This window comes from Gossypium hirsutum, chromosome D11 (assembly GCF_007990345.1).
Source record: "Gossypium hirsutum isolate 1008001.06 chromosome D11, Gossypium_hirsutum_v2.1, whole genome shotgun sequence".
Classification (NCBI taxonomy): Eukaryota; Viridiplantae; Streptophyta; class Magnoliopsida; order Malvales; family Malvaceae; genus Gossypium; species Gossypium hirsutum.
The window spans coordinates 71,520,121-71,533,629 of record NC_053447.1 but is presented as its reverse complement, the minus strand read 5'-3'; the positions used below and the strand labels follow the sequence as shown (position 1 = coordinate 71,533,629).

General features: G+C 35.5%; 2 protein-coding genes across 2 annotated transcripts; both read right to left on the bottom strand.

Moving 5' to 3' along the window:
• Window positions 1–2,874: 2,874 nt before the first annotated feature.
• Window positions 2,875–5,175, bottom strand: LOC121223536 (probable disease resistance protein At5g66910). The gene is made up of 4 exons (XM_041105199.1): window positions 3,551–5,175; window positions 3,402–3,478; window positions 3,240–3,307; window positions 2,875–3,146 (listed from the first exon to the last, which is right to left on the bottom strand). The coding sequence occupies exon 1, from the start codon at window positions 4,518–4,520 to the stop codon at window positions 3,606–3,608; it is 915 nt and encodes a 304-aa protein (XP_040961133.1). The 5' UTR covers window positions 4,521–5,175; the 3' UTR covers window positions 2,875–3,146; window positions 3,240–3,307; window positions 3,402–3,478; window positions 3,551–3,605.
• A 73-nt stretch (window positions 5,176–5,248) lies between these two features.
• LOC107934576 (disease resistance protein RGA2-like) lies at window positions 5,249–8,644 on the bottom strand. Its single transcript, XM_041105198.1, has 2 exons — window positions 8,232–8,644; window positions 5,249–6,806 (listed from the first exon to the last, which is right to left on the bottom strand). The coding sequence occupies exons 1-2, from the start codon at window positions 8,402–8,404 to the stop codon at window positions 5,264–5,266; spliced, it is 1,716 nt and encodes a 571-aa protein (XP_040961132.1). The 5' UTR covers window positions 8,405–8,644; the 3' UTR covers window positions 5,249–5,263.
• Window positions 8,645–13,509: the final 4,865 nt, after the last annotated feature.

The following is a 13,509-nucleotide window of genomic DNA, read 5'->3' as shown; positions in this document are numbered from 1 at the left end:
GCATCCAAAGACCTTCATATGAGCCAGTGATGGCTTGAAGCTAAACCAGGCCTCGAATGGAGTCTTCTGATCCAAAGCCTTGGTTGGAAGTCTATTTTGAATGTATGTTGCAGTGTTAACTGCTTCTACCGATAGTGCTTTAGGCAGATTCTTCTGAATCATCAAGCACCTGGCTATATCCATCAAACTCCTATTCTTCCTTTCACTTACACCATTCTGCTGAGGTGTATATGTGTTGGTAAGTTGATATTTGATGCCTGCCTTATCACAGAAGGCTTGGAACTGAGCTGAGGTGTACTCAGTCCCATTATCAGACCTTATGGTCTTCAGCTTGTAGCCTGTTTCAGTCTCAGAAGTAGTCTTGAACTTCCAAAACCTGAGGCCACTTCAGATTTTTGTTTTAAGAAGTAAATCCAGCAATATCTTGAAAAATCATCAATGAACAGTATAAAATACCTGTTTCCACTTAATGATTCAGTCTTCATAGGGCCACACACATCAGTATGCACCAGTTGGAGTTTTTCAGAGGCTCTCCAGGCTTGATTCGAGGGAAATGGGAGTCTGGCCTGCTTTCCTAATTGACATACTTTACATACATCATCATGGTCCACTGAGTTGATGAAATTTTTAGCCAGGTCCTCTCTGACCATTCGGGCCATCGATCTGAAGTTGGCATGTCCCAGTCTTTGATGCCACAGCTTGGATTCATCTGAAGTGGCTCTGTATGCAATGTCTAACTTTTTTGTCCAGTCAACCACAAAGCTCTTATCAGCCATAGGGACTGCCATCAGTTTGGATCCACTTGGATCACTGATTTGGCACTGGTGGTTTTTAAACACAACTGAATAACCTTTTTCCAGCAACTGAGCTATGCTGAGCAGGTTTCTGTCAACTTCAGACACCAACAGCACATTTGAAATCACTTTAGTACCTGTAAGGGTGCATATCAGCACATCACCCTTGCCTTCAGCTTGAATAAAATGACCATTTCCTATCTTGACTTTAGTTCTGCAGCTTCTGTCTAAAGACTTGAAGATTGCAGCATCAGGTGTCATGTGGTTGGTGCATCCACTGTCTAGGAGCCAACCAGATGAGGACCTTTCCTGAGCAGCTGAGCATGACACAGCAAAGACTTGCTCCTCTTGATCATTGTCCTCCTTAGGTACTCGAGCCTCAGCTTTCATCTGTTGAAACTGATTCTGCCTCGATTTGGTCTTACTCTTGCAGACTCTCTCAACATGACCCTTCTTCTTACAATACTGACATACAGCTTCTAGATTAAACCAGCACTTTTCTTCTGGATGACCAACCCTTCTGCAGTGCTTGCAAGTCTGACCTTCTCTCCTTGCAGCATCATTCTTTGGTTTGTCTCTCCAGGCCTTCTTGCCTTTGTAGGCAATATTTGTTCTTGCCTGAAAGGCACCTTCTTGGTGCTCCTCCAGTCTGCTTGCTCTCCTCTGCTCTTGAGCATATAGAGCATTGATCAACTCTGTCAGGGAGATGGTGGACAGATCCCTTGAGTCCTCGAGAGATGAGATTTTTGCCTCATACCTCTCAAGCAGAGTTGCTATAACCTTCTCCACTATCCTAGCTTCATTGAACTGCTCTCCAAGGAGCCTGATGCTTTAACCACAGCCATAATCCTGTCAAAATATTGCTTGACAGTTTCTTCTTCCTTTATCTTCAAATTCTCGAAAACTCTCCCCAAGTTTAACAACTGTTGCTGCCTTGTCCTCTCTGTCCCTTGAAACTCTTCCTACAACTTGTCCCAGGCCTGTTTTGGTGATTCACAGGCCATAATCCTTGTGAAAATCACATCAGACACTGAATTCTGGATGCAAGACATGGCTTTGTGCCTCTTGGTCCTCTCATCAGCATGCTGCCTGATCTGAGCCACTGTTGGATTGCCTCTAAGTGGTTCTGGTTCAACATCTAAGTTGACCACCTCCCACAGATCGTATGCCTGTAGGTAGGTCTTCATTTTGACCACCCATATGTGATAGCCTTCTCCATTGAAGACTTGAGGTGCAGCTGGTGAAAAGCTTGATGAAGCCATGTATTTGTATAACAGATCCCTTAAAAAATAGGCTCTGATACCAATTGTTGATGCTGTAACTGAAACTAACAGATTCAGTATAGACTTGTCGAGCAAGTCTCGAGACTTGCTGAGCAAACAAGAGAATTCGAGCAAGAGAAAGGAAGAAAAGCTAAGAGAAATGAAGAGAAAAATTGATGAACAAACTGAACTTCATTCATAAAATTGAATAATGGCATAATGCCAATACATAAACCAAGCACTAAGCTTGTCAAAAATAGCAAATAATTACCTAAACATCACCTACTCCCACTAATTACATGGAAACTTGAAATTTTAGCTTGTAAACCTATACAAAGTTGTGTTTACAGCTCATACATAAGCTAATTACATCAGTCAACAACCTAACTTAGTTAGAAATGAACTAAGATTACATTTCATTGACTAGAAATTACAAAATAAATAAAATAAGCTTGTATCACCAGCTCCTGCATGTCTTGGTCTTCATGGCCTGCATGCTGTCGAGTTTGCTGCATGCTGAACCAACTTCATCAAATATGTTAAAATTGATGCCATTTAGACTGAGCAGTGTCCAAATATAGAAACACTTACTGTTGCTAAACAGAACTTTATTTATGTGCATGACTGGCCATTTTCTATGCTTTTTCAGTTCAAGTTCAACAAAGGGCCAAACATAGGGCATCGTAATCCGTAATAGTAACGAACTCCCATTCCCAAACATAGTGCATCAACCTCATCCTCACCACCAAATATTCTGAAGCAAGATCCTTCCATGATTTAACCTTCAAAATTCAAACAGTTAAAAGGGGTGCCCTACATCAAAGAATATTGTGAAATATCCCTCTCTTCCCCCTCCATTTTTATCAACCCTTAACCCCTACCCCCTATTCAATTTACTTACATGACAACCACATTGCGTGTTTAAGCTCTCTCCAACATGACACCAAGAATCTGTCAATGGCATGGGAACCATATATTACCATTTTTCTTGAGTTGGAATATTTTTGGCAGACGAAAAAATCGTAGTTGAAAGTATGGCCTCTGCTTCTTGTAATATATGCTGTGCTCTGCCGAAAAAGAGAGCCAAAATCTAGCAGAAATTAGGATTAGATCATCAGAGGGACTCTTCAACTAAGGAAAGAAAGAACACGTGTGCATGGAGAGGAGGATTTCATGGGAGTACAATGCCATGGACAGGTCAGCTGATGAAGAACGCATGTCCTATTTTTTGGCTCTTCCATTGAACACATGCTGAAAAAGAAGAAGCTTAGTTAGGGGGTTATATTAGATCATCTGAAATTGTGAGATTTTATGATTTAAAAATGTAAACCATTTAAGTAATTACCACGTCTTTTTCTGCATCTAATTTCTCAAAGTTGTCAAATGCTTTTCAGATATATCCAACACTAGGCCAATGGGTTACTGCGCAAAATTAACAAAAATATTATAGAAAATGTGTAGTATTTCAGTAAGAAAATTAATGAAAAGACCAACCTGAAGGTATGTGAGCAATCTTATACCAATCGGCACCAATGTCCTTCTGACACCTTTATTCCAACTGAGGAACGTCGTATATATTTAACCGTTGCAAATTGGTTAGGCAGCGCATCTCATCCGGAAGCGACGTTAAATTGGGCCAGTCAACAAGAGAAAGAATTTGCAGATTTGTTAGATGTTGAATCCAGTTCGGAAGATGCCGACACTTTAAAATATTTTCCAGTGCTAGGGAGCGTAGTCTTGTCTGAACTTGGAATATTTGTACGCCAGCTGCTGATAGCTCCAGCTCCTTGCACTTGCATACAAAAAGAGCTTCAAGGAAAGTGAGATGTTGGAACACAGGAAAGAGTGACCTCAATCCGCTGCAATTCTGAATTTTTAATCTTTTCAATTGAACAAAATGTTGAAGCCAAAGGGGGAGAGACACCAGCTGTGGAATATTAATAATCTCCAAATGAAAGAGATTCTTAAGGGCTTCCCATTGCATGCCCTCTAAATCAACCTCCTTGTAATCTCCTATTGTTAATTTTTTGAGGCCGGTGAAATGTTTCAAGTAATCATCTAGCATGTGAGTGTCCAATCCCTCATTTTTGTGTACATGGAAAGATTTCAATTTGGAGAGAGGAAGAGAAGAAGTGGAACTTGATGGGGTCGTACTAGTGATGTTCATCTTCATGGTCTGCTTTAACGGCCTTGAACTGGTCTTCACCAACCTTAGATCATCATCGAGTGAAGGATACAACGGCATTGAAGTCAAAGGGCAATTTTCAATATCTAAAGAGGAAAGACAAGGAAATGCTATGGTTGATGTTCCTATAACTGTTGTGTCATCCTCGTTATCATCATCAATTGAGCTTTTCCTCCACCAACTCTTCATATTTGGGCAATTATCGAGGTAAAGAGACTTAAGCGATGGGAAGAATGATTCTGGTTCTCCTTGACTTCCTTTTGGGTTATTATCGTCCATGTACTCTAGCAGAGTTAAATTACGAATTAACAGCTTTTGAAGACAAGGCAATTGCGCCAAGGATGGGATTTGTTAAAAATTACTAGGACCCCGTATTGTAATCACGACGAGGTTTGTGAGCAAAGAAAGCCAACTTGGAAACTTGGCATCACTCCTCCATCCTAAAATATGGAGCTTCTCGAGATTTGGATGGGGCCGGAGGTCTTCAAGTGACTTGTCATCATCATCATCATCATTACCGCCGTTGTCGTCGTCGTCATCACCATAATCATTCCATACTAAGTCCAACAATCTCAAATGTTGCTTCTTTTTAAAATTAGCAGCTTTAAACTTCTCTTTTGCATTTTTTACGAATCCCAAATGTGTTATCACTAGCCCTCCCCTTAAGTTGTTAAGCCCACTCAATTCACTTAGATCTGCACCGTCATGTGAGCCATCTTTGTCAACTACAAAGTCGCTTAACGTCTCAAGGGAAGTCAGCTTCCCTATTCCACGTGGCATATGAGTTAAGCCATAACATTCTTCGCACCCAAGATGGGTAAGATTCACCAATTTTTCAATCTTCTTCGGCAATTCTTCAAGCTTCGAACATCTGTTAAGTTTCAAAGCTTGCAAATTTTGTATCTTGCAAATGCTCTTTGGGAGGCTCTCAATATAAAAATTCCCAGAAAGATCAAGGTACCTCAAATGTTTCAACTTGCAAATGGAGCGTTGAATCATCTTAAAATCTAAATCATTCATTTTCAATACACGCAAGCATCTATATTTGAAATGATAAAATCCCAAATTTCGTCATTCATAATTCGATTTCTCTCATTTGGAAAGTGTAACAAGGTTCGCAACTTCTTTCCTTTAAACAAAACAATTAATGAAGGATCAATTGATATGTGACGACAGTTTTCACCAACCTTACTTGCAATTTCATTTGAATCTACAATACTACTCTCCGTCCCTGCGACTGATTCAGCTAGATCATGCATTAAACCATGCATTTTACATGTTAGTCCTTCCCAAGAAAATCTTTCTCCTACTTCTTGGAAGAAACCTCTTTCGTTTAAATCTTTAAAATACACAAACCCGATCTCCTCGAGAGATTGACTTGGATTCAATTGCTTTACAAAACCTTGTGCAATCCAAAATTGAACAAGAGTTTGTACATGAATTTTAGAATCTTTTGGATACAGTCGGCAATAAGCAAAGCAATGTTTCAAATGGGATGGGAGATGATCGTAGCTCAACTTAAGTGTAGCTAGAATTTTACCTTCGTTTTGAGATATTCTAGCAAGTTCATTATCTTTGAAAGAACTCCACTCCTTTTCAGTTTCTTTGAAAGATAACGCACCAGCTATGGTCCTAATAACCAAGGGAACCCCACCACACCTTTCCAAGATCTGTTTCCCTATTTTCACAAAAGTTGGGTTTATAGATCTTTGCTCAAATACTATTTCTTTGAACAAAGACCAAGCATCGTCATCAGACAAGCCTTTCAGAACATAAGGCTGACATTTACTAGTAATTTTTGCTACTCTCAAAGAGTGAGTAGTTACTATTATCCTACTTCCTTTACCCCCACCTACTAATAACTCTTTTAAACTAACCCATTCTTCCCACTCCTCATTCCAAATGTCATCCAAAACAAGCAAATATTTTTTCCCACCGATTTTTTCTCGAAGTTGGCTTTGCAATTGATCCATTTCGAGTTTTTGATTTAGTGCTTGGCCAGTGGCAGATTTGATAATGTTTTCTACAATTATTTTGACATCAAAAACATCTGAAACGCACACAAACATCATCAAGTCAAAATGATTTTTGACCATCTCATCATTATAGACAAACTGCGCCAAAGCAGTCTTCCCTAACCCTCCTAACCCAACAATTGGAATGATGTAAACATTTTCTTCACTTTCAAACTCTAACATGAGTTTTAAAAGAGCTGCTTTATCATCGTCCCTCCCTATTATGTTATCTTTAAAAGAGTGCGTTTGATGCCTCTTTTTGGTCATGAAAGAGGTTTCCATGGGGCGGTCACGCTCTACCAAATTGAACATCTTGGCCTCACTTCCGATCAAAGTTAGCCTCGCCTTAATGGCCTTAATTTGACGACCCATTTTGAGACTGTAAGCAAACTGGTTTGAGCTTGAGAAGAAAATGCGTACCTCTTTCGTCAGCTTGCTCCCACCCAATAGATCTTTCCGCAAAGCTTCGGTAGAGAAATCATCAAGCAAGTGGTCGGCATCATAAAGTACATCTTTCAGCTTTTCAAGCCAATCTTTGACGCGATGGCTGGTGTTGGTGCAAGAGGCAGCAACAAAAGAGAGAACAAGAGCACAGAACATGAAGCAAGGTGCAAGAAGCATTTTTACTTGCTCACAAATGTGCAGCAAGGGAGCTAATGGCTGATAGCTCATTCAGCTCATTCATTCAACTAGAAAAAACATACATTTATAGTCAAATACATCACCAAATAGTCAACTAACCCCACTAATCAGCATTGGGACTATTAAAACATTGCTTGTACACATAAACAAGCCACCTAAACTAGTCATTCAACACCTAATGCATCAAGTTGTCATCAACTTGTCCATTTTAAACTAGATTAATTAGAATGAAACTAAAGAGAAACCTTGCTGTTACAGCAAGCATATGTGCTGCAGCATGTCATCAAGCTGCATGCACTTCAACCACAAAATGTAACAGCAGCATGGTTGGCCAATTTCCAATACTCCTCCTTGGACTCCATGCTACAAATACCAGTCATTCATCAAGTTTTTTGAACTTGGCAGCTCTTAGATGCTTTGATTCAAGCTGACCAATTCATTTTCTTCTTGCACAAACAGTTCGTGAGTATAGTTGCTTGCCTTCATTCTGCCATTTTGGCTTGCAATTCGACAGGCTCACACTTTGCTTACTGTCTTCAAGAGGCTTGCAACTATACAACACGCATTGAGCTTCCACATGTTGCTGAGCTCACACCTTTGACAGACTCACATCTTTGCATATTGTCTTCAACAGGTGTCTTCATCAGGCTCGCACTTTGCTAAGCTTGCAGCTTTGACATCTTGCTAAGCTTGCACATTTGGAAAGCTCACACATTTCCTTTAAACTCCTCCAGCTTATTCAAGCTAGTTTGGGGATCTTATAAGTTTGAGCCGATATTATCTTCTCTACAAGCAGTCCTTAATGACTTGCTTGTGCTTTGACAGCTTCTTTCTTTTCAACAAGCAGGGGAAGCAAAATCAATGGTCCCGTAAGACATAGGCTCATGATACCAATTGTTGGTGCAAGAGGCAGCAACAAAAGAGAGAACAAGAGCACAGAACATGAAGCAAGGTGCAAGAAGCATTGTTACTTGCTCACAAATGTGCAGCAAGGGAGCTAATGGCTGATAGCTCATTCAGCTCATTCATTCAACTAGAAAAAACATACATTTATAGTCAAATAATCACCAAATAGTCAACTAACCCCACTAATCAGCATTGGGACTATTAAAACATTGCTTGTACACATAAACAAGCCACCTAAACTAGTCATTCAACACCTAGTGCATCAAGTTGTCATCAACTTGTCCATTTTAAACTAGATTAATTAGAATGAAACTAAAGAGAAACCTTGCTGTTACAGCAAGCATATGTGCTGCAGCATGTCATCAAGCTGCATGCACTTCAACCACAAAATGTAACAGCAGCATGGTTGGCCAATTTCCAATAGCTGGTCACAGATCGCTCTTCTGCGTCAAGAAGCACAGCTTTGATTGTGGAGACGGTGCTTTTGAGGTCGTCGAGGTCATCTTTGACATTCCACCACAGTCCAATTTGAGAGAGAGTAAAGGAGCTCAATTTAGTAATAAGCTCTACAGCGAGGTCGAATGCAATTGCTTCGGCCATTGCCGGTTCAAACTGAAATCAAGCAAAAGAGTGTTTGGTTATTGCAAGAGGTGGACTAAAATGAAAACGATTGGAACAAGATGAAACGCAGGTGTGGATCCATACTGGCGGAGACTAAGAATTTTTATAGATGTTAACATCCACCCAGCAAGTTGTATAATTAAATGAAAATAATGTTGATTGGTGGGAAATGTTTGACACAAATTTCTCAATGGAGACAAAGTTGGGATGACGACACTTCGGGTGCTCTGCACAATTACATCAACTTGGGCAAAATTTATCAGTCTCGATCCCTAGAAATAATTGAAATTAATGAAAAAGCTATGAAAGAAAAGAGAAGAATGAGACAAATCCCATGGAATCCAAGGTGTTTCGATTGAGGCCAATGCATTCGAGTCTTAAATTAAATATTTAATTTCTATTTGAGTTGGACTTAAAGTTCGTAATTTAATTTAATAAGATAAAAATATATAATATATTATTAAACTCAAATTTAATTAGATCAATAATTCAAATTCAGCTCAATAATTATCGAAACGAATTTAAATTTATTTTTAATCGAATTCAGTTAAATTATTAACATTAAAATCTCATTTAGGCCTCTCCCACCCATGAAATTTAGCTTTAATTTTTCATTTTTGGTAACTTGGTAACAATTATTATTATCATGTCTATAATTATATATAATGACAATTGTTACTATATCCATTACTATTATACTATACTCTTATTAATAATGTTTTTTATATTGACAAGTCTGTTAATTATATTTGTTATTAATTTTTTTATATAATATTAAGAATAAAAAAAAGTAATATGATTTGATTTTGTGTCAAATAAGTGTCTGATAAAAGTTTTAACCATTTCTTTATATTATTAGTGTGGAACTTTGATGACAAAAATCTCGAACACATGAACAACAATTTGAACAGAGAAAAGAAGCAATAGGACAAGGCCCAATTATCTTTCTATTCACCCCCTACTCTATGTGCAAATGAATTTAAAGTAAATGAACCTCGATGATACATGAACCCCAGTGGCTATGAGCGTTTTACATTAACGAAAATAGTCTACTAAGAACTAAACAGAGGATAACAAGAAAATCAATTTTTATAAAAAAAATTCAGCAATATTATTTTATAGAACAATCTAAGAATGGTAAAATATGTAAGAATAGTAGAAAGAATTTTTGAGAATTTTTTTTGGGTATATTTTCCAAATGAAATTCTACTCCTATTTATAGGAATTCAAGAGACATAACTTTTAATAGATTTTTTTTGAATAATCATATCTTCAAAAGATATATAATTAATCAATTAATATCTTAAATAAACATAACTATTCAAGTTTTTTTTGAATAGTTATAATTATTTGGAAAATCAAGTGATATTATAGATAGTTATAATTCTTGATCAATAATCAAAAGTTACACACTTTCATTTGTACTTATTGGGACACTATACATATTTGAAAAATTTTCAAAAATATACAAGTCAAGACATTTTTGCTATTAATAGTAGTAGCATTTAATTTTTCCTTAAAATATACATATATTTATTAGTAAAGGGTCGAAGTTTTTTTTTATTAAGGATAAATATCAAATTTATACAGGAACTTTGGTTCGATGTGTAATTTGATACATGAATTTTGATTTGGTGCAATTATCCACATGAAACTTGAATTGTAGTTCATATATATACATAAAACTTTGATTTTAATTCAATTATATACTTTTAAAAAATTAATGCAAATATATATTATATTAAATTATTATAATTATTTATGTGTATAATATATAAAAAATAAATTAAGAGAGGTTGATCTGGCATATCCCAAAATGGGGGAAGTTGCCTATAAAAGAAAAAGTTAATTTCTTTTGGACATAATCGCTTATTTTTTGGCTTTAATTTTGCAAAGAACATGTGGTCATAGGGATGTGTTGTGATTAGGCTATTGTGGAGTTGAATGGAAAATCATTACTTATATCATCATCAATATTGCTTACATCTATTTGATTAGGAGTGCATTTTAATTACTTTAATATACATAATTTGTGTTAGTTTTCAAAATATGATGCAATGTATAAAGAAAGCACAACTTTCAATTTTGGATGGCGTTGGAATTATATATTCCTTTATGGTAAGTGGGGTTCTTGTTTTTTTATTTGTTTATTACTATGAATATTATATATTATCAATCAAACTTTACTTTAATATTTGTTACGTGAGATATTTTATTAGGATAAATTAACTCAACTATTAATAAATTTATATTTTGATCATTAACTTTTAAAAAACTATTAAATAGTTATTAAATTATTTAAAAAATTTTATTTAAGTCACTGAATAATTCGAAAGTTTTTTATTTAAGTTATTGAGTTATTACATTTTTAAAAAAAAGTTTGGCTAGTGTGCTCCAAATGACAATTTAATTATCAGTATGGTGGATCAATATCTATCAACGAGTAAAAGAACATACATTCGACCCAAATTAATCTAATAGTTAGTGTCAGAGATTAAAGAAAACTATTTAAATGTGTAATGCTTGAGATTATTTTTAAAATTTGTGATTTTTTAAAATTGGGTATCGAGATTAGTGTAAAAGTTTAAATACAATAATTTTTTAGTCTTTCTTAGATTAGAGAGGGAAAAAGAAAAGAGATTGACAAATATGACTTCCAACCACAACACTAATGGTGATGAAGTCTGTTTTATTAATTTTATTTTGGGGTAAATATTAAAATTATTCATGAATATTGGTGCAATGTGTAATTTGATAATAAAATTTGATTCGGTGTAATTATGTAATTGAAATTTTAATTATGATTCAAATGTATATATACAATTTTAATTTTAACTTAATCGTACACATTTACAAAAATAAAGACAATAATCTATTTTTATATTAAATAAATATAATTATTTATTTGTTAGAAAAATTCCTAAATATTAAATATTGCCTTTATTTGTTAGAAAAATCATCGTCTCTAGAAAACAACATGTCATATCCAATGTGTTAGGACGCAACGTATCGAATTCCCGAGATAAGCTTTAATTTTGGAATTTCTATGTTTAAATTGAAGAGGGGATATTCGATTATCTAAATTCAACAGGGAGAATTGAAGCCCATGGTTAGGGCACAATCCTCTCGAGAGTCTTGGATATCGAGTATTTTGAAGATTCACGTGCAAAACAATTTCGATGTTTTTCTAAACAAACGTAACGCAATTGAATAGTAGTGCATAATTCAAAAATGATAATTCGTAAATTACGATAAATGCTAGTGGACGATAAATCATCAAATAATATAAACAAGCAATGGATAAATTCAAACAAGAATAGCAACAATAATCTCGATCATACAACATTGAAAGATTAATAAATAAATCATGTGCACAAAAAGTTGTAAAAATGAACAATATAGATATATAAATATGAAATGTATTCCAGACGGAGTAAGAAAAAGAACCAACACTACATAAAATAAGAGTACTTTGATGCATTTTTTAAGTAAATATTATAAGAAGAACATCAAAATTTATAACATAATATACACATTAATTTAAAAGAGTAATAGATATGGAGCGGAAAACTTAATATAAATAATATATATGAACATATCTGAAAGAAAACTTAACATTAATAATTAATAGACCAATAATATATAGATTAAGCATAATTTAATATCAATAATGTTATATAAAATATTTACAAAAAAATGAATTAAAAATAAAAATAAAAATAAAAAAAGAAAAAGAAAAAATATATATATAAACATATCATATTTACATAAAAATATATAAAAATATGTTAAATTTAAATAATGATACATAGTGAATTTTAAATAAGAATACATATAAAACTTAAAATAATAATAAAAAGAAACTCAATCATTAAATTAAATTTAAGGTTAAATGTATAAAAATAAAATAATATATGTTTTTTTAAATAAAAAGCATTAAACAGAATTAATAAGGATTAAATTAGATTTTAAACAGAATTAAAGGGAAAATATCGAAAATAGAATAAAGTAGCAGGTCAAAGTGTGACGTGCGGATAACATGGGGACCAAATGGGAAATATTTCTCGTACCCCAAAACGCGGCGTCTTTGCGTGGACCAAATCGGAATGAACACAAAAATGCACAGCCAGATTTAGACGAAATATAAAGATTTATTTGAATACATCATAAAAAGTGAGGGACTAAGTGCGCAAAAATCGCATCAGACCCAAAACGTGCGGATCCTTCCCTTGGGTTGGGTCACCGCGTGGGTCGAGGGCTACTAGACGACGTCGTTCTAACATTCACAGGCTTCAGTTCGAACGGTGCCGTTTTTTAAAACATTTTAAGACCTAAAAAAAAACCTAAACCTAAATCCAAAAGTTTCATTTGAAACTGCAGAGGATAGGTGAACACCACCTCCATTCTCCCCATTTCTCTGCAGTTTCAAATCCCAGGCCTCTGACCATTCAACTCCGATTCGCCCAGAGGAGAAGAAGGATTCATCGGTGCACCCACGAAGGTAAACACCTTCTCCTTTCCTTTCTTTATTTTCTCTTTTGCAAATAAGAAATGTAACAAACTAATATTGAAGAAAACAGAAAAGAAAGAAGAAATCGAGAATAAAAATAAATTTCAGATCGCCTTTAAAAACTATTTTTTTATTGCTCTTCTTTCAAAGATTTGATACAATCTCCGTGGTTCTCCCCCGTGTACATGAGAAAATAAGGCTCTTATAGCCTGAAAATAAAAAAAAACCCTATTTTTTCGTTTTCCTTCCTCGTTATCTTTTTCTTTTTTCTTCTTTTTTTGCTGTTGTCTTGTTGTTTGCTGCAGGTACGGGTATGGAGGCCAGCTGGGGGACGCACGTGTGCAGAAGATGGGTCAAGGTAGCGCTGGAGCGGTGCTGCGATCTCAGAAACCCTAAGGTTTCTGTTTGTCTTGATTTTGGGCTAGGGGTATCCGGGCTAGGGTTTGGGTTTCTACTGGGCCATTTGTAAATGGGCTTGGCTTGTATTTGTTGGATCGCCGGCACCCCTACGGCGCAGCGGAAAAAATTAAAATCTGCGACCCTAACCATGAATCCATGTGTGAGGAACGAATCG

Excerpts from the sequence above, each read along its gene's own strand:
- LOC121223536 (XM_041105199.1), bottom strand. The coding sequence starts at position 4,520 with ATGGACGATAATAACCCAAAAGGAAGTCAAGGAGAACCAGAATCATTC.
- LOC107934576 (XM_041105198.1), bottom strand. The coding sequence starts at position 8,404 with ATGGCCGAAGCAATTGCATTCGACCTCGCTGTAGAGCTTATTACTAAA. Across the intron at positions 6,807-8,231 it reads GCAGAAGAGCGATCTGTGAC|CAGCCATCGCGTCAAAGATT; the intron begins CAGCTATTGGAA and ends TTGCACCAACAC.